The sequence below is a fragment of the Chlorocebus sabaeus genome, chromosome 1 (genome assembly GCF_047675955.1).
Source record: "Chlorocebus sabaeus isolate Y175 chromosome 1, mChlSab1.0.hap1, whole genome shotgun sequence".
Lineage (NCBI taxonomy): Eukaryota > Metazoa > Chordata > Mammalia > Primates > Cercopithecidae > Chlorocebus > Chlorocebus sabaeus.
Genome location: NC_132904.1, coordinates 121,849,021 through 121,876,848, shown reverse-complemented (window position 1 = coordinate 121,876,848; position 27,828 = coordinate 121,849,021). Strand labels below are relative to the sequence as shown.

The 27,828-nt window shown below is 39.1% G+C and overlaps 1 protein-coding gene across 7 annotated transcripts in view; it reads left to right on the top strand.

Moving 5' to 3' along the window:
• CDON (cell adhesion associated, oncogene regulated) overlaps window positions 1-27,828 on the top strand; it is a 241,430-nt gene that overhangs the window by 150,823 nt on the left and 62,779 nt on the right. For 6 of the 7 annotated variants that reach the window (XM_038004852.2, XM_073022154.1, XM_073022155.1 and 3 more), the window contains exon 2: window positions 26,616-26,752. In XM_038004852.2, coding sequence (XP_037860780.2) covers window positions 26,677-26,752 — 76 coding nt within the window. In that variant the 5' untranslated portion in view covers window positions 26,616-26,676. Of the gene's footprint in view, window positions 1-6,790; window positions 7,841-26,615; window positions 26,753-27,828 lie in introns of those variants that run through there. The other variant, XM_073022159.1, reaches the window with a different exon arrangement.

Genomic DNA, 27,828 nt, shown 5'->3' with positions numbered 1-27,828 from the left:
AATCATTTCTTAAATAACTTTTATAGAGCCCTTTGTATTTTGCAAAGTGTTTTACAGACTTTTTTTTTTTTTTTTTTTTGCTGGTTATAGGAAATGTATGAGATTGTAAAATTTTTCTTAGAATGGAAATCATGAAGACTAAATGATCGAGCATTGATATCAGATATAAAAGTTTTAATCTAGTTCAAAGTTAGGTGTCCTTTAAAATATCTCTTTCGCATGTTAGAGAAAAGTGTTATTTGGAACTTTAGTCTTTCTTTTTAGGTTTATTTTAGGTTATAATTGCACAGTTGTATGTGTTTAGGAATAGATTAAAATAGTTAAATTCTAAGGGTGCTTTTTTTTGGTTTTTTGGTTTTTTGGTCTTTGACATTTCTAAACCACAAGCTCTGCATTCTAGATACTATTGACCTAATGGAAAACATTGAAGCACATTTTGCCTAAGGTAAAATTGACTCCCTGGTATCTTGTATTTTTAAACTCATTCTTCTAAAGTTCTTCTAAAGAAGTCATTTCATTTTCTTTTCCCCTAGCTACTGGGATCCTTGCTTTTTAACACTTTTCTTTAGAGCAGGCAGAATCCTTGGATGCTTAGAAATTCTTTTAACAGTATATCCTGGCTGAATATGAAGTATGAAAGCCCTTTCCAATTATATGTAAAGAAGTTACCAAGGAGGATGTTTTAATTCATTATTTGTGTCTTGGTTATAGAATGAATACAAAATCTGAATAGGGATGCTGTTTTTCTTATTTTAACTGTTGCTCCGTGGTGCCCCTGTGACCAAAATGTGACTGATGGTGTTGAAACAAAATTTGTTTTTCAATTTCTTGGATATGTTACAACATGAATTTAAGCTTTGCAGTTTTAAATGATTCCTTTAGTATTGCTTCTGTCAGTTGTTAACTATTTCTGTTTTGTTTTATATCGCTGTGTAATGCAGGCCAAAACAAATGTTTTGGCATTTAATGATAGCTAATTGGTGTTATTTTGGTGTAGATTCAAATAATTATTAACTGTTTAATGAGATAGTTTAAAAATGGTTTTGATGACTTCTGATGACCATATTGAGAAGGAAGGAAAGAAAAATAGATGTTCTTAAAGCCAAAGGTTCCTCCTTGTCTGTTGAAATGAAGACTGAGTTGTAATAGCAGGGGAGTGCAGCTCCCAGGACGAGGTGTGAGGCTGTTTATTTTCACTCTGGAGATGTATATACTGCAGAAGGAAAACTCTGGCCTTGCTTAACCTAAGCAAGTCATTACTTATCTACGTTCTGTCAAGCAATTTGATTAAGGTTGACAGAGCTCATATAATATCAGAACCAGGCCCTCTTAATGATTGATGATGCTTGTCTGTAGTTTTTCTTTTTTTTAATTTGAAAAGAGAAAAATTGAACAAGAAAGACTACTTGTTCAGATATCTAATTGCCCAGTAGAAACTGTCTGTAATGTTTCTATCCATAGTGAGCAATATGCATTAATTTGTGTGCTGTTTTTTAGGTTATAATTAAATGGCTTAAAAATAATAATGTTTTCAGATCTGCAGGTTAACTTGGCTTTTAAAGAATTAGATTGGGCCAGGCGTGGTGGCTCACACCTGTAATCCCAGCATTTTGGAAGGCCAAGGCGGGCGGATCACCTGAGGTTGGGAATTCGAGACCAGCCTGACCAACATGGAGAAACCCCGTCTGTACTAAAAATACAAAATTAGCTGGGTGTGGTGGTGCATGCCTATAATCCTAGCTATTTGGGAGGCTGAGGCAGAAGAATCGCTTGAACCTGGGAGGCATAGGTGGCAGTGAGCCGAGATTGCACCATTGCACTCCAACCTGGGCAACAAGAGCGAAACTCCATCTCAAAAAGAAAAAAAAATAAAGAAATTGTTGAAATTTTAGAGAACCTGCTTTGTATCTTAATATCTTTCTTAACATGGGTTTCTTTGATGCTATATATTCTTTACGATAGTAGAATTTTTTTAACCTCTGGGAAATTTTCCTCTTCATTCTCTAATGAAATTGAATTATTTGGAAGTCTTTGGCTTTAACTTAAGGGATTTTTGACCCTTTGCCTTCTAACTATATTTGGATGATTTAATGATTTGGATGATTGTAATAGCATTTCTGGGGCATTGAATGTTGCTGCTGACCTCTTGCTAGATTGTTCCTTATCTCATTCCCATTACCAGCAGATGAATACAATGTGTGATGGGCATGTACCAAATGTTCTTGGCAACACTGTAAATCATTAGTCTACAAACACTGTTGAGTCCAACTGAAGACCATTTCTTTTCTCTTTTGTTTTTGAGACAGAGTCTCACTCTGTTGCACAGGCTAGAGTGTAGTGGTGCAATCTTGGCTCAGTGCAACCTCCACCTCCCAGGGCTCAAGCGATTCTCATGCCTCAGCCTCCCAATTAGAGTAGCTGGGACTACAGGTGTGTACCACCATGCCTGGCTAATTTTTGTATTTTTAGTAGAGACGAGGTTTCTCTATGTTGGCCAGGCTGGTCTCGAACTTCTGACCTCAAGTGATCCACCTGCCTCAGCCTCCCAAAGCGCTGGGATTGCAGACAGGAGCCACCACGACAGCTGAGGACCATTTCTTGATTTTTATCATTTATGTCATTCACGTACTACTCTTTGGAAGTAGATATGGGACTGAAAGACATCCACATCCTTATTTTACATAAATTTAGCATGTGGAATTTGTAGATTAATGAAATGATTGAATTTAGAATGAATTTGTGTTACATACATGGGAGCTTTAACCTAGGCATTTTTGGGCGGTGTATTATAGCAGTTTAGAGTACGATAGGTCCTGGAGTCAGAGGCCTGGGGTCAAAGCCAGCTCCACCATATTCTAGTGATGTGACCCCTCTGTGCCTTGATTTCCCCATCTGTATATGGTAGTCCATGGGGCTATGGGATCATCACATTTAGTCTTTACAGGCAAAGTGAGGACATAATAACTTGGGCTAGTGATTGGCACTTGCTGGGTACTTATTGCATGTGAGCAGTTGCTGTTGCTGTTCCTGTTGTTGTTCTGTTTGAGATGGAGTTCTTTTATTGACAAAATGTGATATTATTGTGATACAGCTTACTTAGAGACTGTCAAATCAAAATAAAATGAGTAGGATTAAAATTTAAGGAGCTCTTGACGTGGGAATAACTACAATTCATTGTACGTGTTTGGATTGGTGAGGACATGGCTCCTAGGAAAGAGAGCAGTTGGGGAGTGCTGTAATACGTAATGGTAGAAGTTTGGGTAAATTCTAATATCCTCAAGCAACTGAACACCGTCTTGATTTTCTTGCTTTAAATTTTCAATTTTGTTACTCTCCCTTTCCCCCTCCATCTCCTCAAGCTTAATGTAAACTAAACATTCTTCAGTTTAATACCAGGTAAATAACATTGATTTTTATAAGAGATGTACTTCATACCGAGCCTTACTAGGCTCGGTATGAAGCAAGGGATAGCTAAAAGTAAGGGGATAGCTATTGTTGGAATCCTTTGCTAACTTTTCTAGTAATAGTTTTCCCCCACAAGTATGAGTGTTGTCATCGATGGGAAATCCCAGTACTTCCTAGAATTTTTAAATGTATACTTAAATACTGAGCATGATTGTCACATCTGTTCTTTCAGGTTTCCTACTTTTCTTTTGGGCTTACATATGGTTGGAGCAGATAAACACTTAACTGTGACTGGTAGTATTAAAAACCACCAATAAAGTACCATCCTCACGGTGCCTCACTGAAAGAAATAGAGCAGAAGTGGGGTCGCCAGAGCAGAGATTTACCTGGAGATAGACCCGTGTGCACACTGTCAGCTCCACCCAGACACTCCCCTGTTTTGTTTCTAGCTGGCCAGGATAAGTACAGTAGAAGTTGACCTCAAGTGGCCATCGAAGGTTGGGATTTAGTAATGGAGGGGGATCCAAAAAACTGGAGCCAGAAGGCGTTGTAGAATCGGAAAATGACAAAGGGGCCACCGTCATCCCTTTTCAGCTGGCTCTTGCCTTTCTGTCTTCAGCAGTGACAGTAACAATGCTTCAGAAAGTAGATGCTTGTCTTAAATATTTTTAAAAAGTATGATTTAGATAAGTCTTGAGAATCTCATCCTTTTCTTTGACCCTACAGATTGGCGAGATTACTGAATTTTTATCACTGGACTACAGGTTTTCCGAGCAGCACAGTAATTTTTGTAGCAATATTGAACATGAGTGCGGGAAAAAACATTGTACCACAGCTCTAGAAATGCCTGGACTTTACCATGTCTATGTGGGTCCCCTAAAATAGAGGATAAGTTTATTGCATTGCATTTATGGAGTTTTGTTAGGGTAATGGTCTTCATAGCTAGGGTAGCATTTATAAGATTCTTACAGCTTTTTTGATTCTAGGGAATGGGAATCTTGTATTTGAAACTTCAATTCTTATCCTACCATCCCAACACCATTCTTAGTCCAGATTTGTGAAGATGTGTGATCGAGGAAACAGCTATGTGTTTGGCTAGTTACAACGCCATTTCATTGAATATGTCTTAATTGAGATGATAATATCCTGTATTTTGCTAAAAAGGGGCTAGCACTCAACCTTGAATGTGTGATTTTTTTTTTTCCTGACATGGAGTTTCGCTCTTCTTGCCCAGGCTGGAGTGCAGTGGTGTGATCCCGGCTCACTGCAACCTCTGCCTCCTGGGTTTAAGCAATTCTCCTACTTCAGCCTCCCAAGTAGCTGGGATTACAGGCATGCGCCACCACGCCTGGCTAATTTTGTATTTTTAGTAGAGACAGGGTTTCTACATGTCGGTCAGGCTGGTCTCAAACTCCCAACCTCAGGAGATCTGCCCACCTCGGCCTCCCAAAGTGCTGGGATTATAGGGGTGAGCCACTGTGCCCAGCTGAATTTGTGACTTTTTTGAAAAGGAAAAATTATTATAAAATCTTAATGTTGATTAAATAATTCTTACTTTTAATCTCATATAATTATATATAAAATAAACTAAATGGAAACATCTTATAAAACTAAAACAAATTTCCAAAGTAAATACTGGCTCTAGCCTGGGTGATGGAGCAAGACTCCATCTCAAAAAAAAAAAGAAAATTAAATTATTATAGGTACATAATAGCTGTATGTGTTTATGTAGTACATGTAACGTTTTGGTGAAGGCATACAATGTGTAATGATCACATCAGGGTAATTAGGTTTTCTTTGTGTTGGGAACATTTCAATTCCACTCTTTTAGTTATTTAAAAATATACAATAAATTATTGTTAACTACTGTCACCCGGTTTACCATTGAATGCTAGATTTTATTCATTCTTCTGATTATTTTTGTACCCATTAGCCATCCCCACTTTATCCCCACCTCCCTGCTGCCCTTCTGAGCCTCTGGTAACCGTCATTCTATTCTCTGTCCCCCTGAGTTCAATGTTAAAAAGTTTTTAGCTCCCACATATGAATGAGAACATGTGAAATTTGTCGTTCTGTGCCAGGCTTCGCTTATCCTAATGTCCTCTGGTGCCATCCGTGTTTTTGCAAATGACAAGATTTCATTCCTTTTATGGCTGAATAGTATTCCATTTTGTGTGTATACTACATTTTCTTTATGCATTCATCCGTTGATGGACACTTAGGTTGATTCTATATTTTGGCATTTGTGAATAGTGCTGCGATAAACGTGGGGATGCAGATACCCTTTGATATATTATACTGATTTCTTTTCTTTTGGATATATATCCAGCAGTGTCATTGCCAGATCTTACTGTAGTCTGTTAACAGTGAATTTGTTTTTAACAATCCATTATTTTGCAGGGCAGCCAGGTGTAAAAGTATACCCCAATGTGTAATACCGAAGTATGAAGAAAACCCATTCAATGAAAACTTTTTGTTATGTGTTAATATTTACTTTTTGTTGATGAACCATATTAACATGGGATCTGTGCAATATGTGTGTTCCTGCTTTGTGTAAGGTCGTCTCTGTGTTGTGCTTTTCAAGTTTGGCACACCGATGCTGCCATGAGCTACAAGATAAATCTCCCACTTTTCTTTTCACCTGTTTCAAACTTTGTACAGCATTCTATAATGTCATGTGACCTTCAGATGTCATCTCTGTGATCCAAAAATGCAAATGCAATTGGGCACTGAAATTTTGGGACCTGTCTGGTTGATGTTCCAGACTTTGCTGGATCAGATTATCACCATAAGTTATTTATCGGCAATGCATAACCACAATGACCCTTTTTTTCAGTGAATTTCATACCTCCTGAAATCCATCTGCAGATTAAATAGAGAAAAAGAACTAAAACCTGGTAGGTTTGAGAATCTTCCAGAGTGAGACGTGGCCATCGATTCGCACTGAAGTGAGTGGATGTAAGCGCAACTGTGTACTCAAGGCCTTTCTTTTATTTAGGAAGCTGTGTATGGAGCAGGAAGGCTTAGGCCTGGGATTGCCCTGGGTGCAAACCTCACCCCTGTCTTTATTTGCTGTGGTCCCTTGGGGAGGTTATCTGAGTGTTCTTTGTTTTCTCATTTGTCAAATGGAAATAATGCCTATCCTTAAGTTTGTTTGAGGATTGGTAACAGTGTCACTGGTAGAGGGTTGTGACTGCAAGTTGTCCAGGTTCTTGGCATTTTGAACAAAGGATTGGACAAAATGCCCAGCAAAGCAAAGAAAGAAGGAAGCAACAAAAGAACGAAAGTGAGGATTTATTGCAAACAAAAGTACACTCCACAGTGTGGGAGTGGGCCAAGCAGTGGCTCAAGGGCCCGGATATAGAATCTTCTTGGGTTCAAATATCCCCTAGAAGTTTCCCGTTGGCCACTTCATGCTCATCTCATGTAAGTTAAGTGGTAGCCTGCAATCGGTCTGATTGGTTGCAGGAAGGAGCCAACCAGAGGCCAAAGTGCAGTTACAAAGGTAACACTTCTGTGCAAACATCTGATTGGTTGCTTTTCACACAGTTATACTTCTGTGCAAACCAAGACTCAGCCCGAAATCAGTCTGATTTGTTGCTGACAGCCAGTTTTCCACCTGCCATGCAGAAAAGGTCAAAGGGAGTAGCCTCTGGTCCTTTTGTTACTTAGGTGTGGAAAGTTAGGGTTTTCCTTTCAATTTAGCTCTACGAAATCTGTGTGAAACAGCCTTAGGTTCCCTGCCTCCAGACCCTATTCTCCTGCCTCAATAATATATGTAAAATTGGCCAGGTGAGATGGCTCACGCCTGAAGTCATAGCACTTTGGGAAGCCACGGCAGGTGGATTGCCCAAGCTCAGGAGTTCCAGACGAGTCTTGGCAACATGGTGAAACCCGGTCTCTACTAAAATACAAAAAAAGAAGCTGGGCATGGCAGCGTGCACCTGTAATCCCAGCTACTTAGGAGGCTGAGGCAGGAGAATCGCTTGAACCAGGGAGGTGGAGGTTGCAGTGAACCAAGATTGTGCCATTGCACTCCAGCCTGGGAGGCAGAATGAGACTCCTGTCTCAAAATAAATAAATAAATAAATAAATAAATAAATAAATATCTTTGAACCGTAAACTTAATAATTAGTAGTTATAAACCTAATAATTGGTAGCTGTTATTCTTTGAATAATCTCATAAAACAGATGTTTAATAAGGTGCATATGTATATATGTTTTTGCACAAACCAATTGTCTGCTTTGTGGAAGCAAGAGGCGGGGGTGGATTAGATTATCAGAATTATTTGGCAAGATTTTTCATACTGCCTGTGTCCCACCTTCTTATCACTTACAGGTGAGCCACAATTACCCCTGGGAATGTGGCATAGCTCGGCTGTGCTGAGGCAGAAAAATGAGTGCTATCGACTCAAAACAGTTCAGTCTTTCTCAGGTAGCTCTGATTTAAATACTTGTACAATATTTTAAAATCCTAATTTTATAATTGCTTATGAAGATGAATTTATGTAAGTAAATCAGCAAATTGGCCGGGCGTGGTGGCTTACGCCTGTAATCCCAGTACTTTGGGAGGCTGAGGCAGGCGGATCACCTAAGGTCAGGAGTTTGAGACCAGCCTGACCAACATGGAGAAACACCGTTTCTACTAAAAATACAAAATTAGCTGGGCGTGGTGGCTCATGCCTGTAATTCCAGCTACTCGGGAGACTGAGGCAGGAGAATTGCTTGAACCTGGGAGGTGGAAGTTGCGGTGAGCCAAGATCATGCCATTGCATTCCAGCCTAGGGAACAAGAATGAAACTCCGTCTCAAAAAAAAAAAAAAAAAAAAAAAAAAAGCAAATTGATACTGCCTAATATTGACAGGGAACAACTCACATGCGAACTGGATTAACGTCACATGTATGTGCAGGTTAAATTAGCATTGTGGCAGATTGTTTAAAAAGTGTATTTGATTTTCCTTAGATGTTTACCAAATTTAAGACTTAAAAAGTGTTGGCAAGAGGCGGGATAGATTGACCTGATGGTTTTAAGAAGATTTATGAAATTTGTGGTTTGACCTAGTTCGTTTGTCCAATACTGTTAAAATCTGCTTAAAATTTATCCTAAGAAGTTACCCTGTTTAGTACTAGCGTTATGTAGTAGAATTTTGTTTTAACATAGTTTGCTATTACATGATTTTGACTATACAGCAGTTCATATGTTGCAGGAAGCCTAACTATGTACAATAAAAAACGGATAGTTTAGCCAGTAATGCCCGGGTGTGTCAAAAGTGTGTGAAGAGAGTCTGTTGTGTTTGTTTTGGCTACAGATCCTTAGAGCATCCTAAATGTAGAGATTTCCATTTACCCACAGTTGGTCATATGCCTTTTAGAGCTTTTAAGATCATAATAAATGTTTTGCAGCCCACCAAGTCATTTCTATTTGTGAACAAAATAGTGCGCTTTGGTGTTGTTTGTGGTCTTTTTCCCTTAGGTTTAAAGGGACCCTTTTGCTAAACTATTTTAATTTTTGCCTTTTTTTTTTTTTTTTGACGGAGTCTCACCCTGTCGCCCAGGTTGGAGTGCAGTGGCGCGATCTTGGCTCACTGCAACCTCCTCTGCCTCCTAGGTTCAAGCGATTCTCCTGCCTCAGCCTCCTGAGTAGCTGGGATTATAGGCATGTACCACCATGCCTGGCTAATTTTTGTATTTTTATTGGAGACAGGTTTTCACCATGTTGGTCAGGTTGATCTCGAACTCCTGACCTCGTGATCCGCCTGCCTTGGCCTCCTAAAGTGCCGGGATTACAGGCGTGAGCCACCGTGCCCAGCCTGCCCATGTTTTTACTGTAGCGCTGCACCATGCTCTTGGTTAGTCGCCTTGACTTTAGTACCTATTTTAAATTATATATCCTGTAATCACTTTTTAAAAATTGTAGTAAAACATAAGTCGGTGTGGTTAAGTAACTTCGTAATTCCCAGAAAACATTGCTGGGTTTCTCACGGTGGAAGTTCTTTCATTTATCACAATTTACTAAGCACTCATTTCGTGCAAGGTGGTGGTATCTGTACAGTGACGAGCAAAATAGACAAGGTCCCTTTTCTCATGGAACTGACAAACTAGTGGTTCATCTAGTTCCTCTAGAAATATTTTAAACAATTATTTTTTAGAGCAATTTTAGATACGCGGCAAAACTGAGTGGAAGGTACAGGGATTTCCCGTATATCCCCAGACCCCTGTTCCCAAAGACGTTTTTTGCATTTATGTGACCTGTGAATAAACTAGTCTCACTCTTTTGTTTATTTATTTTTGAGTACAGTGAGTCAGGTAGGATCATCTGCTCTGTCCCTTCATGACTCTTCCTTGTCTATGCTTTTTACACACGAGAAATCAGATGAAAATGAAAATGAAGGCCATGAGTGTGGAAGGAAAACAGTTTGAAAACGTGACATTGGAGAGCAGTGTGCCGAGAGAGCGAGGGGGCGATGGGGGGGTTTGAGTGGAATACAGGGCTGCTTATGATGAGGGTCCTGCCTCTGAGACATCAGCTTCCCAGCAAGGTCTAAGAGTTCGGCTTATTTTGGAGGGGAAGCTTAATCCTGAAGACAGGGATGGGACTCTGGGACACATTGGGTCTTTTTGAGTGGCAGAAACCTGTCACTGCTGAGAAGAGTGATAATGCTGCTTTAGGGAAGACTGTCGCTGACACTGAGGATGAAGAGCTGCGGACTACCTGTGCATACGGATGACTCAGCCTGTTTCAGAGCCAAATGTGTGGGTTGAGCAGTTGTAGCATAATCCTACTGATTTAAGACAGTGAAAACGTTAAGTCTCTAGATTAGTTGTTTTTTGACACTGATCTTTGAACCAGCATGATCTCTAATAAAGATTTTATATTCGTCTGGAGTAAAATGGGAAACAGCTAACCAAAAGTCATAAGCTGCATTTATACTGAAATTACTTCTTGCTTACTACTTTGTTTTCTAATGAAATACCAATAGTAGATGGCAGTTACTAATTTTTAAAAAATGTTTTCAGGGCAGATTTTGGAAAGCTTACATAGGACATACAGGTATTTTGTTTGTAAATTTTCTGTTTATCGAAATCCCAAAGTTTGGGAACCATTGCTGTGATTTCCATTGGGTACAATGACCTATGTACAGTTATCTATCTTGGGAAATGGCTTCTGTGCTGTTTCTCATGCTAGATGCTTCTTCATCTGTAAGATTTATGCCCAAGTTTTTATGATGCCTCAGTATCAAGTAGGGTTCTCTCTCTCCAGCCATAGACTTAAGTTGACTATTTATTCTTCTCCAACAGAAGTGGAAATAGTTCACATTGTTTTAGGGGCACATTCATTGTTCCATGTGCTGAGGTTAGGAGGCAAGTACCTAAAAGCCTCTGTCTATATAAAAACTGCTTTGTAGATGTTTTATTAGTACTACTATTGGTTCTTTTAATTAGTAGTATGTTTTATTTGCACCCTGAGGCTGTTCAAGCATAGAAGGTAATTTAAATCAACAAAATCATTTCTTCTGTTTTGGAATACTTACATTTGCCATCTGATCCTTTTCTCCTGAGGTACTTACTTAGGTTGGCAGGGAAACTGGGAAGAGAAAAAGATGATTATGTGGAGTTATGAAACATCTTAAAACGTAAGTTCTTGGAACACTTTGTAACTAAATAGTTTTCAAATTGGAAATGCTCTTTTGTTCATAACCAGAGATTCCTTTTTTTTTTTTTTTTGAAGATGGAGTTTCACTCTTGTTGCCTGGCTGGAGTGCAGTGGGACGGTCTCAGCTCACTGCAATCTCTGCCTCCTGGGTTCAAGCGATTCTCCTGCCTCAGCCTCGCGAGTAGCTGGGATTACAGGTGCCCGTCACCACACCCAGCTAAATTTTGTATTTTTAGTAGACAGAGGTTTTCACCATGTTGGCCAGACTGGTCTCGAACTCCTGACCTCAAGTGATCCTCCTGCCTCGGCCTCCCAAAGTGCTGGGATTGCAGGCGTGAGCCACCATGTCCAGCCCGAGATTCTTTTTTTGAGATAAATACTGAGTCTTCAGGAGAAGACCTATCTCTTCTACTGTATACGTGTTTCTGACAGTCACCAGAATTCTACGGATACCTCACTGACTGTTTGACAGTGGCCGTGACGTTCACAAAGTAAAGTTGGCTAGGGAAATTTCTCTAAATTCTTTACCCAAATATAAAGTGAAAGGCCCACCTCTCCAGGTTCTTAGAATGAAACTCTGAACTTCACGTCTTCTACTGTTTTTTTTTTCTTTTTTCTTTTCAACTTAGCTTTTTGTTTTTTGTTTTTTGTTTTTTGTTTTTTTTTTTTGAGACGGAGTCTGGCTCTGTCACCCAGGCTGGAGTGCAGTGGCCGGATCTCAGCTCACTGCAAGCTCCGCCTCCCAGGTTCACGCCATTCTCCTGCCTCAGCCTCCCGAGTAACTGGGACTACAGGCGCCCGCCACCTCGCCCGGCTAGTTTTTCGTATTTTTCAGTAGAGACGGGGTTTCACCGTGTTAGCCAGGATGAGCTTTTTGTTTTTTTGAGTGAACATGAACACACTTTTTTGCTTGCAAACTGAAGTGATGAACTTAAATGTTTGGAGCTGACATTTTGTTGATTTTGGATATCTTTGCAGTTTTTTCCCTCCTTTCCTCTTAGTGCAGTCATTTTTGGAGCCTGCCATAGATGAGGCAAAACTATAGTGTAAGATAAACTTTTAAGTGTTTGTATGTTTTTTCATTTACACACAGCAGTTGTAAATATTGTCATAGAATTCTAAAGCTGGAAAAACCTGTGGAGTTTTTTTTCCCTTTGCAGACAGGACCTAAGCCATACTAAGTTAGTAAGTGTTCTGCCTAACATTCTCTAGGAAAAGGAGATGAATCCATTTAGACCACCAACTAATAATTTTGTTTTCAATATATTGTTTTAAAAAATTAGGGATCCTGTCATGTTTTGAAACTTTTTTATACCGAAAAAATTTAAAATTCAATTGCTTATGAATTGCTATACAAGAGTTAAAGATGTCAGAGATTGAGTGTTTTAAGAAATGAGGTCAAAGTCTCTGTTATTTTATTCTACTTTATCCCTCCACCCATATTTTTTCCCTAACTACCTTGAATATAGGAGCGCAGTATGTTTTGCTGCATAAATGAATGAAAAGCTGCTCTTTGCAGTTTTAGGTTGTAGATTCCCACCCCACTCAGTCTGTCCTTAGAAAATGGGTTGAATGGGCCGGGTGCAGTGGGTCACACCTATAATCCTAGCACTTTGGGAGGCTAAGACGGGCAGATCACTTGAGATCAGAAGTTCAAGACCAGCCTGGCCAAGATGGTGAAACCTGTCTCTACTAAAAATACAAAAAGTAGCCGAGTGTGGTGGTGCACGCCTGTGGTCCCAGCTACTCGGGAGGCTGAGGTGGGAGGCTCACCTGAGCCCAGGGAGGTCAAGGCTGCAGTTAGCCATAATTGTGTCACTGTACTCCAGGCTGGGCAACAGAGAGAGATTCCATCTTCCAAAAAAAGAAAAGAAAGAAAATAGGTTGAATGAAGAGATTTTAAAAAATTAAGTTAAGGATCCATCCCCCAGCATTCTTATAATCCTCAGACCCAAATTAGTTTACATAGTGTTACATAAAGAATCAAGTTGTAGGCGGGTTGTGGTGGCTCACATGCCTGTAATCCCAGCACTTTGGGAGGCTGAGGCAGGCAGATCGATTGAGGCCAAGAGTTTGAGACCAGCTTGGGCAACATGAGAGACCCTGTGTCTACAAAAAGTAGAAGAATTAGCCAGGTGTGATCGCTTGCACCTGTGGTCCCAGCCGCTTGGGAGGTTGAGGTGAGAGGATCACTTGAGCCCGGGAGGCAGAGGTTGCAGTGAGCCGTGATTGCACCACTGCACTGCAGTCCGGGCAGCAGAGCGAGACCCTGTCTCAAAAAAATATGAGTAAAGTTGTACGTTTTAAGAAAACTCACTAAAAACAAAAGAAACCCTCATGTTGTGCACAGAAGTCAACAATGACAAGTCCTTCAAAGAAGAGGGAGGCCTACAAGGATATATACAGGTAGAAGTGTATTCTGTAAACATAAGGTCTGTTATTGTGTAACTGAAATATGAGTACAGTATAATACAGAAGCTTTAAGAACTATGCCAAGACTTATACATGAGAATTGTTTCTTTAAAGAAGTCAGTCACCTTGGGAAACTGCATATTTACTCTCGTGCTGCTGTTATTGTGCCAAAAAAATTGGAATTCTTTTGGAATTACCTTTATTGGTTGTGGTACATTAAAGAAAGAAAGTGTTTGATGTTCTTGATTTTTTGGAAATAGTCATTAACGAATAAATTGGGTCATAATGTTGGAGTTAAGACTATATGTGTTTAAAAATAAGATGTAATCATAATGAGAATGATATTCATGCCTGCTTTATACATTGATACTAAAAATAATTAATTAGGGATTAACGAACTTCATTGGAAGTTCACAGATTGACAAAGTTTGATGACTATGGCCTGCAATGAATAATTAATAAGGGATTACGTTTTGCACAGAGGGGCATCATTGGAATAAGTTTTTCTGTGTTCCAGGTTGGTTCTATCTGCGGCTGTGTTTTTTGGTAGTACGTATACATGTGTGTATTTATGTGTGTGTGTATGTACCTTTTCTGTATCAGTGTCTGTGAATTTTTTTGACCGTCCTGCCAGTGTTATGTTACAGTCCAGCCGCTGCTGCTTCATGCATATGTGGCCGAGCAGAGTTGTTCCAACAAACTTTGCTTTATTTTTGATAGGCTGGACCTGATGCCAAAGGCCACTTCTCGGGCTTTTCTAATTGGATTAAAACTTCATGCTGCGTCGTGTTATGTTTACAAAGATGTTGTGATCCTAATTGATTTGTTTTTCTATTTTCTAGTTCATCAGAGCATTGTATCCTGATGGTTACTTTGGTTTTAACTGCCTGACAGTGATTTAAAGTTTTCGAGGGTGCAAGTTTTCCTGGCATAGGCCAATATCTGTTTTTACTTAATTTTGGACTTATCAGTCAATTGGTGCCAGTTACGTACTAACTACATAGTAATCCGTGATTGACTTGTACATCAGCTTATGAATGTGCTTGAAGAACCCCTTTATCAATGCACAGCCTCTCTTCCATGATAGGATGACAGCTTTGATGAAGCTGTGTCTGACCTAATTCCCATTACCAGTCTGAACCAAGCAGGGGCTTATAAGAAATCTAGATTTCTTCCATTATTGTATGTGGCCAAGTTTAAAGATGGAATAAGGTACTTGGAAACTAGTATTAATATGTTCTAGGTCTCTAGGAAACTCATAACCTGACAGTAAGATAACGTAAAAGTCATTGTGGCAGAGACCCAGTGTTCAGCCAGCATTGATTCAAGTTTATTTGCAGCGAAGATCCTTTTCCAAGATTTCTGTTTTTTCTTATCTGCCTTTTCAATGCTTGACTGTATATTTGAATAATATACTTCATGGAAATGAGTTTCTCCTTGTTATTAAAATGGAATCTAAGCCAGACCCCATGAGGATGAGTCTTTTGTAACTGCTGGGGAAACTCTTGTACTTAGGTTAGTCCAGTGCGTCAGTCAGGTCTAAGCAAAGTGCTGGACATGTTAACAACTCTGTTAGTTACATTGCCTAACACCCGTATGGAGCTCTTTTTCAAATGTGTCCATATTCCTCCTCCTCATCCTCATCAGAAGTTAGTCAAATGTGTCCATATTCCTCCTCCTCCTCCTCCATCAGAAGTTAGTGAAATGTGTGTCTGCATCTTTGCAATAGCTAGTTCTTAGCAAACTTAGCTTTTAGCATTTGTTTTGTGGTTACCATAACGGTTATTTTTTCCCAGGAAGCCAATTCCAGTGACAAACTTGAAAATCTACCAAGTGCTGGATTTGTAGCAAGTGCTGACTCCATGGGACTTGCAAAATAATCCCCTTGAAATTTTCTGTATTTTGTGTTTTTAATAATCTCTCTCACAGTGCTTTTTAGAATTTCACCATTTGTATGCAGCTATGCTTTTAAATATTTATAATGCTCCTGTACAAGCCACTGTGGATGCCAGGATTATCTTCACAATTCTTGGCTTCCTGTGCTCTAGTGGCAGGAAGAAATAGTCTCTTAGAAAGAGAGTGGAACAGGAACACTTGACTTTTTTTTAAAAACACACAAATATTGTGAATAGAACCTAACTGAGCTCTTGTCCCCTCTCCTTCGGTGTAATTAGGACCACATTGATTCCTGTTGCAGCTGGCAGCCCCTCACTGTTGCCTTTTTCTGCGTGTGACCCTTGATCTCAGTGACCTTTCCTGGGGTTCGTCCTGGGCCCTTTTCATTGTGTTGGAGCTGAAGTGGCTCATGTGGAGTTGATTATTTCTTTGCTCATTTGGCCTTTTTGGTGCCATAACTCCAAGTCACTTCCATTTTCTTCCTCTACTTTTGGCAGTCCACAGTGAAAGGAAATGCTTTTGCAGGCAGCAGGATCGTTTGTATGCTTGGCTGACTCGATTGAGACTTGGGAGAAGTGGGGGAAGGGTTGTGAAGTCTGTAGGTGTGAACTTTTTTTTTAAGTTGATCTGAATGATTGCACGATCATTAATAAGTGCTTATAAAGTGAGTACTGTGGAAAGCTGCATTTCAAACCCAGGGGGCTTCGTTCTGGCAGGAAGAGAGCGCTCCCAGTGATTGACAGTGGGCCTTGGTGTCTGAGATCCTGCAGCTCTACTTTGATAAGATTTATATGTTCCTCCTATGGACTGGGAGCTATGTGGCAGGTCAGAAGATACATCATTGTTAATTGCACATGACTGCTTTAAGAAATTCTTTAGTTTCTAAAGAAACCCCCATAAGCCCCAGAGAGTAGCATGCTATTAGATAGTATGTTTGTTGCGACTAGACTTGTAGCACTCTGTTTGCTTCTCCTTTCCTCCTGTAGAATCATGGAAGATGTATGCCAGCTGTTACTCTCATTTTGGGAGACCCCCTGTGGACAGCATGAAGACTGTCCCGAATCAAAACATGGAGTCAGCGGTTAAGGAATGTATCTGATTACCCTACACTGTAGTACCTTGGAAAGGTATAACAGTGTGAAATGTGAAATTAAATCACATTAAGAATCTCATTTTTAAAGTCTGAGTGTTTGACTCCATCCCTGGAATATCATTTCTGTCTTTTCCTTTTTTGTTTTAAAATTTTTTCATTGGTAGTATTGACAGTGTGGTTTATTTTGAATGAGGAGTTCCTACCCCTTCAAGCATGGTAGTTTTGGGATTCAGTCTGAGCCATAGTTCCGTGTGTCTGCTGTTGCCTGCCAGAGTGTCATCTGCGACCCAAATCTCTCTTAAGAGCTTCAGGCTTCTTTCTGCTTGCCTGCCCGACCTTCCTTAGAACCCACTTACGTCCAGCTCATCTCGTTATCTCCACACCTTCAGATGCTCTCCATTCCCTCCACCACCTCAAACAGCGGCAGCAGACCACAGAAGACCCTGCTGCTCCTTACACATTTCCCATCTCCGTAAATGCACGTCATCCACTCACTCACTTGTCTAAGTCAGAATTCTGGACAGCAGCCTCGATTCCTTATTTATAGTCACAGCAGTGGGGAAGCAGAGCAGTGGATAGATGAATGGATTCCAAAGATGTCCTAGGTCCTATTCTTTTCCAGTCCAACTCATTCATTATCCAAGTCCTGTTGATCCCAGAGCCTCACTCTGTCACCCAGGCTGGAGTACAATGGTGCGATCATAGCTCACTGCAGTCTCAACCTCCTGGGCTCAAGGGATCCTCCCACCTCATCCTCCCTAGTAGCTGAGACTGCAGGTGTGCACCACTACGCCTCGATACTTTTTGTATTTTTGGTGGAGATGGGATCTCCATATGTTGCCCAGTCTGGTCTTGGAATTTCTGTGCTCAAGTGATCTACCCACCTTGGCCTCCCAAAGTGCTGGGATTATAGGTGTATGCCACCGCTCCTGGCCTCTTACATCTTTTAAATATGACTGTGTCTTAAAAATTTTTGAAAAACCTTTCAAATTTATTCCGTGATATTTCTCCAGTACAGGTCCCCATATCTTTCACGATAGCCTTCTAACTTCTCTTATCCTCAGCCATATTCCACATTGCAGTGTCAGTGATTTTTCAAAGGTGTGGGACTGATCATGTCCTTGCCTGCTTAAAAGCCTTTAACACCCTCCTCTCAGAGTAAAAGCCAAACACTTTAACATGATTTATGTTGTTCTTGACACTCTTGTTTCTGCTCACCTATGTTGCTTTCCTCTCACTGTGTCTTATCCTTCTCTTCTTACTGTATTCTCCAGCCCATGCCTCCTTACTCTGATTCTGCAAACACATTGTTCTTTCTGCTTGGAATACTTCCTTCCTTCTCTTCCTCGCCTCCTCTACTGCATCCCCCAAACGTATCCATCTGATTTCATCTGGTCATTGTTTCCTCTGAGAAGTCTTCCCCTCTCCAAGTCCAAATCTAGGTTAAGTGAGCTTTCTCTTTTTCCTGGAGCACCTACCTGTATTTGCTTTATTCTGTTGCTCACCTGTCTCTTTCTCATGTAACTGCTTTAATCTCTGAAAACCTTTGTTTCCTAAAAATTCTGCCTTTTAGTATAAAGCATGTCCGTTGCTTTTCATGGAAAGAGTCATATGTTCTTTCCCAATCCAAGATAGCCAGATTTCACAGACAGAAAAACGTATCAATGGAGCAGTGAAAGCACTTTTGTAGAGATGGTAAAAGACACTTTAAAAGTAAATACATCCAGTTTGTTCTTAAATAAAATGCACTGAGTTTATGATGCTTGTGAAAGGAGGAAGAGAAGCCTTGAGACTGGTGAAAGAGGAATGGTGAGGAATTCCTTCACGGGTGGTGTAGAGTCAGGAAATGGGTTTTTGGACACTGGAAGTCTTCTTAAGGCTCATAGTTACCTCACATTCAAACTGCACTTAGAAAATAAAAGCACCTAAAATCGCCTTATGGCAAAACAAAAGCTCAACACAAGTGTTTCACAACTCGCGGAAATGGTGCACACACACTGCAGACAGAAGATTACAAGAATCTCACTAATTAGTGGAATCTCACAGAAGATCAGTAGAATGCCCACTGTCCTCCCCCTCAGTTGGCATATGAACACTAAGCACAACGTTTGGGGTCATCCAAACATAGCATGCAATCCACTTTTTTCTACATGACGTGGTGTAAAGTCTAAAAACTGTGGTATTATATAAATTGGTGTGTGCAGCTTTGCCTGAAGCTATAATATCAGAGTATCACTTTTTAGAGTGTTTTTCTTTAGTTTCTGATTGAAAAAGTTGTTGTACTGAATAAAACGAAGCTGTATTTTTTAAAAAGTGGAATAACTTTCTGTGAGCCATTATAGCAAAAGTTGCTATCTGCGCCATTCCTATGTTAGATGAGTCTGTATTTTAATTGCTTCCTTACTTGTCACCTTTCCTCACCTGATTGTAAGCCTCATGCGGGCAGACACTATGTCTCTTTTATTCATGGCTGAGTTTCCAGGATAGCTCAGTGCCTGGTATATAGTACGCATGCACCAAGTATTTACTGAATGAAAGATGAATTCCTCTATTTTGAACTCTTTCAATACTTTTTACTCTCTTATTGCATTTAAGACTTTTTTCTTTTTTCTAGAGACAATTATGTTCATACCCTTGTTTCTCAATTGAGCAGTCTCCTTTAGTTCGGTGCATCTTTGTACCCCTTATAGGTTCTTGCCAAAAGTAGATGTTCTGTGTATTAAATGGATTGATTGAATGAATACTTACATGAAAAGTAGAGTTATTTGAGAAGTTTCTGTAGGAAATGATGTTAACTTCTTAGTTAAATATTCAGAATGAAGAAAACTGACAGGAGATTTAAAGTTGCCTGTGGTTAAGGTCAAGGTAGCCCAATGGGTTAAAAAAAAGTATATACTATATTTGACTTCCATAATTGAAATTGGACTGCACTAATCTTGATAGTATTTAATCAAGAATTTTTAAGTAGACATGTTTTTGTTTTTCCTTGTAGTTCTGAAAATAAGTTTTTCTTAGTTGATCAATAGCATATTTTGAGATAGATTGTTTGAAAATAGAGATCAATCATTATTTTAAAAAAGGAAATTACCATGTTTCATACAGAATAAGATTCTTTTTAAAAAACAGAATCTAACTTAAATAATTTCCTATTTTGAGGAACTATACTGATCTCAAAGCCAAGTTTTTGCTCACAGATTAATCACAGTTATTTCCTAAGCTTGAAAGAAAACTACAAGAAAGTTTGGAATAGGAGGCTAGGAAGAAGAATGATTCAGAAAGACAGCCTCGATCGTCCTTATGAAAGCAAAGGCGTTGCTTCAAAAACAAAGTAATCAAATCTAGAAATTCAGGAAAGACTTTTCCCAAAGGATTATTCTGGCAGCATGTTGAAAAGGGGTTATAAAAGCAGTAAGTTCACAACCTGAACAATAAGTTAAGTAAACATTAGGAGAGTATTTCCTTTCTTATTCTAGGATGAGGTATACCTTTAGCTTCCCTCTGCCCACAGAAATGCTCTAAGCTTGGAGTGGCATATAAAGTAGAGCTTATAGGACAGACTGCCTTCTATGTGGATGTGGGAGAAAGGCTTAAAGAAAGCCCTGTGACTTAGGAAACACCAGCTGTTGCTTAGTGACATTTGGACTTTGGGAGCAGTACTTGTGCCACACAAGACTGGGGAGCCTCCAGAGATTTTTACAGCATTGAGGAACAAGTTGTCCTGCTTTGTAGATGGGTTAATGGTTTTACGACACTTAGCTGCATTTTGTGTGTTTTTTGTGTGTGCATGTTCTACAGTCTTTCTCTGGGGAGACTAGACCAGGCGCTTTCCTGAGAGCAAAGTGACCACTAAGCGTCTTCTCAGACAAATCACCCACTCGGCATGTCAGTGAAAAGAATGCAATTATGTCGGCCACTAGCTTTATATGAAGATGGGAAGGAGATGGAAGAACTTTCTCGTAGTTGTGCTAATTCCATTTGAGACCACTGGGTTCGATGAGCCCACCACTTCTGTTTTTCACATAAGGAATCAAATTCAAATTCTAACCTCTTTACTGATTTTATTACCTCTAGTAGATTAGGGAGGGGTACATATATATACACACATATATATGTACATATATATGTACATTTAATATATATACACACATATATTAAACGGACAAGAAAAGCAGTAGGAAAGGGAGAATACGGTTTTGAAATGAATGGCAATTTACTGTTTTGAATGTCAGCAAATATTCCCTTAAGGTGTCAGCAGTTTTTGCATATAAATTTATTTTGAGAAATACGTTTAATGAGTTAGAACCACACAGTGTAACAACAGTAACTCCTTATTCTACTATAGAATAGATTATGGGTAAAAAGCAGAGGTTTTGTGTCCACATTGGTTTTTCGTCATTGGAAGTTCACGGATTGACCAAGTTTGATGAATATGGCCTCCAATGTCCATGCCTTACATTCTTTTTCCAGTTACTTTTATGTAACTTTAGAATATTGTTTTAAAAAATCCCTAATAGAGTGTGAAAGTCGCTTTATGCCTTAGCAAGTATTTTAGTTCATTACTCAAAGTCATGATTTATATCCACACTTTGCTTACCAGTGTGAGGATCTAAACCATTTGCCAGTGATGGGGAGTTACCTTCATCTGCTGATTTTGGTTGTGAGGGATGGGGTTGGCTATTGGGGGCCTCTTTTTGGAACACAACTTGACAATATGTATTAAGAGTCTTGAAAATGTTTGTACTCCCTGATCCAATATAATTCTACTCCTAAAAATGTCCTAAGGGCATAATTAGAAGAGTGGTTTAAGATTTATGGACAAAATGTTCATAGCAGTATTATCTAGAATAGCAAAAAAGTAACACACACACATATACACACACACACACACACCCCCATATATAAAAATGTAGCCTAACTATCCAAAAGAGAATGGTTAAGTAGACTAAAATACAAGACATCCATGCAGTAAATTCTCTGCAGCTGTTAAATGGTTTGTTTATGAAGAATTTTAATAAGGGCCAGGGGCAGTGGCTCATGCCTGTAATCCTAGCAGTTTGGGAGGCTGAGGCGGGCGGATTACTTGAGGCCAGGAGTTTGAGACCAACCTGGCCAACATGACGAAACCCCATCTCTACTAGAAATACACAAATTATCCGGGCGTGGTGGCACACGCCTATAATCCCAGCTACTCTGGAGGCTGAAGCAGAGAGTCACTTGAACCTGGGAGGTGGAGGCTGCAGCCAGCCGAGATCACTCCACTGCCCTGCAGCCTGGGCAACAGCAAGATTCCATCTCACAAATAACAAAAAAAGAATTTTAATAAGGAAAAATGATCATTAAATAATCAATTAAAGCATTTAAAACCCTAACATGTATTATCACAATGATGTAAATACAGTACACCGCATATATGGAAAAGATGAGAAGGAAGTGCATCAGAATATTGACTTGTTTTCTATAGGGGGCGGGACCGTCGTGTTTACTTTCCTTTTTATATGTTTATGTATTTTCTGCACATTCTGTATTGAATGTGTACTTTTTTTGGACGAGTATTTGTGTAGAAATTTAGCAATTCTTCTAAAACTGACATATAAAATATGTGAAGAAAACTTGAATAATTTGTTTAAAGTATCACCAGGCATTATGTTGACAACATAGAGTGCTTTAAAAAAATTCAAAATGAAACCTGAAGTAAAAAAAAATCCCTGAAGTAAGAAAAAAAAAAAAGGCAGTGTGGTTTAAGTCAGAATTCTATTCTCTCTGACATGATTTAAATCAGAATTCTGTTTTTAATTTTTACACGAGGAGATTTGAATGTTATGTTCACTAGAACAGAGGTTAAGCACCTTTGGCAAGTAATATGCCCATGTTATGTGTGGTGTAGAGTGGGATAGTTATCCTTATCATGGATGTTTTTCTCTGCTGGTCATTATTTCCAGATTGAAAGAAAAGGTAAGGAGGATGAGATAACACCTATGTAGAGGAAATTAGGATTATTGTCCCCTTTGCCAAGGTCAATTTCTGTAGGTAAGAAAAATGACATACACGTTAAGGCCACTGACTTGTGAATAAGAAGATGGCAGAAACCTTGTTAGTTATGGTAAACTTTGTCAAACAAAATTGTGTCTATTTGCCAGAGCAATGTAGGGGAACTTAAATACACACACACACACACACACACACACACACGCATTTGCATGTACATATACACACACATGAATAAATTACATATATATTTGGTTTTCTAATAACTTACTAGTTAAATAGCCATAATACTAATATTAAGGGTTTCTTTTTTGATAAAGATCGTAGTTTTGAAAATGACATATCATTGAAAGATTTTCCAGTAGTACTAATGGATATACTGTGATTTATCCGTATCTAATCTTTGTGTGGTCAGTAATGTTTATTTGTGAGGTTGGGCCTGGGGTGCTGTAACTAGCTGTTGACCATAATGTCAAGCTACCCAACTCCATAAAACAGCAGAATCCAACTCCTTGTTGTCATTATCACAGTTCTTTAACAAACTGAGCAGGCTTGCCTTGGATAAATACAAACCAAGCCAACACGTATTTAGTAAATGCCTTTTCTGGCCGTAGGTTCTTTCCAACTTCCAAAATCAACTGAGAGCATGTAAAGAGTAACCCAATAGAAAGATAGACTCAATAAAGAAGATTCCTGTGTGATAATATTTAGGTAGCTGTAATGAACTGTGAAACTTTCAAGGACAACTATAAAGTCACTCAGTAGGTCATGCACTAGGGTTAAAGTTGACTCTGAAATTTGTTTCAGTGCTTTTTAACAAATAAATAGCTGAAAGATTTGGCAAAAGGAAGAAACAATCACAATCCTTCTTGTCCTCGTTCTCTCAGGAAAATGTTTCCTGTTAACAAGTTATTTGAATGTTTACTTTGCCTTGACTACTTTCCAGTGTTGTGTCAGTTCTTACCCTTGAACCAAGTGAGAATTCAAATAAACCAAAAAAGTTTTCACACAGCTGGACTCTTCTGCCGTTGAGTCATGCCAGTAGTCCCTCTCCCACTTTTTAAAGGAGGTCAGCAAGAAAAAACTGGAAAAGCGGATTCATAACCTGATATCTGTGAGCTAGAGAAACTTGAGTTTGCACCTTTTAGATTTTGGAGTACTTGGCATAGAGAAGGTGAGCAGATTCTGGGAGATACTATTTGATTTATTGCTGTACTTAAGGTGCCCTTCGTCTATATTACTACCTAATTTTATTAATGGTTAGCATTCATCTTTCTTTGCATAAATGAAAATGCACGTAAAATTCTCATTTCTAAAATGTCATTAATGTAGTACTGTCATTAGATTTTGTTGTATTCTGTAGTCATAGGTCCAGTGTCTAGCCCTGGCTAAGCAGGAACATGGGGCATGATTCGCAGACATAGTAGCCTAGTCTAGCATAGTACCTGGCATATAGTAGACACTTACTGTATTTTTGGTTGATTTTTAAAATTATACATATGAATGAATAAATGAGTGAAGGAATAAACAATACAGCTAGAATATACCAAATTCAGATGAGATGGCAGTTCTCATTAAACACTACTCCTTAAGGTACTTCTTGGAATTGCATTCTATTGTATTCCTTTCATTTTAAGAAACATTTTTGAAATACCTACTTTCTGCTAGGCACTAAAATTTTGCAAAGCTAAATATGTTGTCATTCTTGCCTTCAAAGAGGTCACAGTTGTGTCACTAGATAAGTTACATAAGAGAGTATTGAGTGCTGTGGTTACGCATGTCCCAGGTGTAGAGGAAGGATAGAAGAGAAAGAATTGGCCATATCTGGAGAATGGCATGGACATTGTTAATTTTACTAGTTTTATTTATCTTTTATATTGTCCATCTCTCCTACTTGAATATATGGTATACATTTTTATGTGTTAGTTTTATGTATACAATTTTAATTGCTCAATTCCACCTCTTAGGATAGTCTTAGCATATGATAAGTATTCAATAAGTGTTTGTTGCATGAATGATTTTTGATAGAAATAGCAGACTGCCTCCAAAAAATATGTACTGATTTTATTTCCACCAGCAATATGTGATAATGATTTTTGCTCACATTCTTGCCAGTGCTGGGTTTTGTGAAACTTTTTAAATTTTACCAAATGTGCTATACTGTCTCTATAGTAAAATACACACACACACACACACCACAAACAAACCATCCCTTGACTACCATCTGTCTTCAGCAATTCTCCCTGTTTTTCTGCTGCCTTTGTATAGCAGAACCCTGGAAGGAAGTGTCTGTGCCTGCTTTCTGTTTCCTGTCTTCCCATTCTACCCTGAACCCACCATCATGCTTTTGTCTTTTCTCCACTGAAACCACTCTTGACAATATCACCAACGACCTTCAGTAGTCCTTTCTGATGGTGTCTCATCTTACTCTGCTTTTCATTGATGTTTGAGACTGTTGATCACACTCTTCTTCTAGAAATATTTCTTTTTCTTATTTTTTAAATGTATTTTTATTTTTTTGATATGGAGTCTGGCTCTGTTGCCCAGCCTGGAGTGCAGTGGCACGATCTTGGCTCACTGCAACCTCCACCTTCCAGGTTCAAGCGATTCTCCTGCCTCAGCCTCCCAAGTAGCTAGGATTACAGGTGCATGCCACCAGGCTCAGCTAATTTTTGTATTTTTAGTAGAAACGGGGTTTCACCATGTTGGCCAGGCTGGTTTCAAACTCCTGACCTCAAGTAATCTGCCTTCCTCAGCCTCCCAAAGTGCTGGGATTACAAATGTGAGCCACTGTGCCCAGCCTAGAAATATTTCTTATGTTCTCCCTAGACAAATAGATTTTTTTTCTATTTCATTAACTACCTCTGCTGCGTGTCCTTGGCTACTTCCCATCTCTAAAGGTTGGAGTATTCCAAGGCTCTTCTGTTTTATCTCTTCCCCTTTCCTCAGTCCTCTAAACATATTTTCCTTAGAGAGAGCTCATCTAGTGCCAAGGCATTCATACTTTGAAGATCTACATTTCCAGCTCTGATTTCTTCATACAGCTCCAAACTCACACATGCAACTGTTGACTTGACAGTAATACTTGGATTCTAATAGATAGCTCAGACTTACCTTGGCCAAAACAGAACTAGTGATGAACCCTCTCTTCTGTCTCTCCCTCTCTAGTCTTCCCCATTTCAGTAAACAGGGCTATTATTTATTTTGTGTCACCAAAACCCGAGAGTTATCCTTCACACATCTCTGTCCCACACTATATCCAAGCCTTCGACTTGTCCTATTGGGTCGACCTTTATAATATATTCTGAGTCCAACTACTTTTCTCCACCTCCACGGTTGACTCATTGCTCTAACCACTGTGTCCTCATCTGTCTCCAGGGTGATTACAGTATGTCCAGCTTAGTCTCCCTTTTCCACTTCAGCCAGTGATCTTTTTAAAGCATAAATAAGATTACATCATTCCCCTTCTCTGTGTCCTCTAAGGGTTTGCTCTTTCATTTAGAATAAATCCCACAATCTTTACCATGGCCTTCAAAGCTGAATATGTGATCTGGTCCAGCCTTCCTCTCTGGCTTCATCCATTACTATCCTTTTGGCTTATCCCACTCTTACAATAGTGCCAAGCCCAATCCCAACGCAGGCCTGACCTTAATATTCTTTGTGCTTGACCAGTCCATGAGCCAGGAGTCCTCCATCTGAAAAAAAGAGACAAAAACCAGTAGTACCTATCTCACAGGGTTGTTATGAAGATTAAATTCGTGTATTAAAGCACTGACATGGTGTCTGGCACATAGTAAACACTGCGTAAATGTTAGCCACTATTTTGTTATTTTCCTTATATTTACTATTTTGGGTGATGTGGAGGAGGAATACATGTTGGTTGCGTTGAGTTTTGTATGTATGTGAGGTGTGTAAGTAGAAATGCATTATAGGCAGTTGAATCTGTGTAGTAAGAGATATCCTAGGACCTTGGAAGAATGAGCAAAACTTCTAGCTTTAGTGTCTAGAGATCAGTTTGTGAACTGGGAAGATCTGGAACATTAAGTGCCTAGTATTTGACGTACTCTACACAGAACTTTCAAAATAGATGGCAGCCATCATGCTCACAACTCCAGCTGCTCAGATGAAAGATTTCGATGGTTTATATTTTCTTTCCTTTTTCTTTTTTAGTGAACCAAGGCCTGGGTTTTGCTCTGGAAGCCTGTCCTGCCTGCTTCTGTCATCTGGCGCTATGCATCCGGATCTTGGAGCCTTATGTACACTGCTATATGTTACTCTTACAGTTCTGTGCTCTTCTGTGAGTTCAGGTAAGAGTAGAATTGGGGAGGGGGTGGTTTGGCCTTTACTTATCTTAATCCTATAGCAAATAAATTTGTACTGCAATGCTTTGTGGTAATGGTGCTATCTAAAGATGTTTCTAAGATTGGTTTGACCAACTACTTGATTTAAAAACTTGATAAATTCAGCAATTTAAGGATCTCTTAGTAGTGCTTTGGACATTAGCAGGCCTTCCTGTCCTGGCCCTTGTAATTTATCCCTTTTTTTTTTTTTTTTTTAAATACGTATTTTCCAATCATGCTTTTTTTTAAATAAGGGGATATGTTACTAATTTCTGGATTTGGAAAGAACAGGAATAAAATGTGGACTATATATGCCAAAGAGAAGTTTTAGAATCAGCATGATACTATGTTCAATTGGGAGTGAGAGAACTTGGTTCAAATTCCAGGTCTGCCACTTTCTCTTACGACCTTGCCTAATTTATTGTCTGCCTCTTTGGGTTACTGAAAAGCATAAATGTGTTTGTTGTTAAATGTGTGTGTAAGCCCCATGCCTAAAACATGGTTCACGTGCATTTCTTTTTATTTTAGACTTGTGTAAACATGAATATATAAGTAGATACAAATACAGTGATGTTTATTCATTGAGTACTGTTTTTAATATCTGCTAAAAATACCATATAGCCGTATTAAATTTAATAAGGGGAATATTGGTTTTGTGGTTTTATTTCTGTTTTGCTAAACAACCACCCCAGATTCAGCCAGAAGTCATACTTCCCCTTAACTTCATTTCTGATTAAATATGCTGTAGGAGTAGATTCAGCAATTTATTGATTTTTTTTTTCTCTTAAGTATTTTATTCCCCCAAATTAACAAATATTTCTTCTCCCTTCCCATTTTCGGGTTGGAACAGAAGGATCTGCGTGGATACTTTGGTGCAGGAACACCCCTGCCTTCCCATGTTCCTGGAGTAATAGAAATAACAGATCAAACAATTTCAAATCCCACATAAAAATACTAAGCCCTATATTTAAGAAAGGATAGCCTTTGTATTTCAGTTGTGGCTTCCTAACTTTCTATTTCTGTTTTCTTAAAACTTAAACATT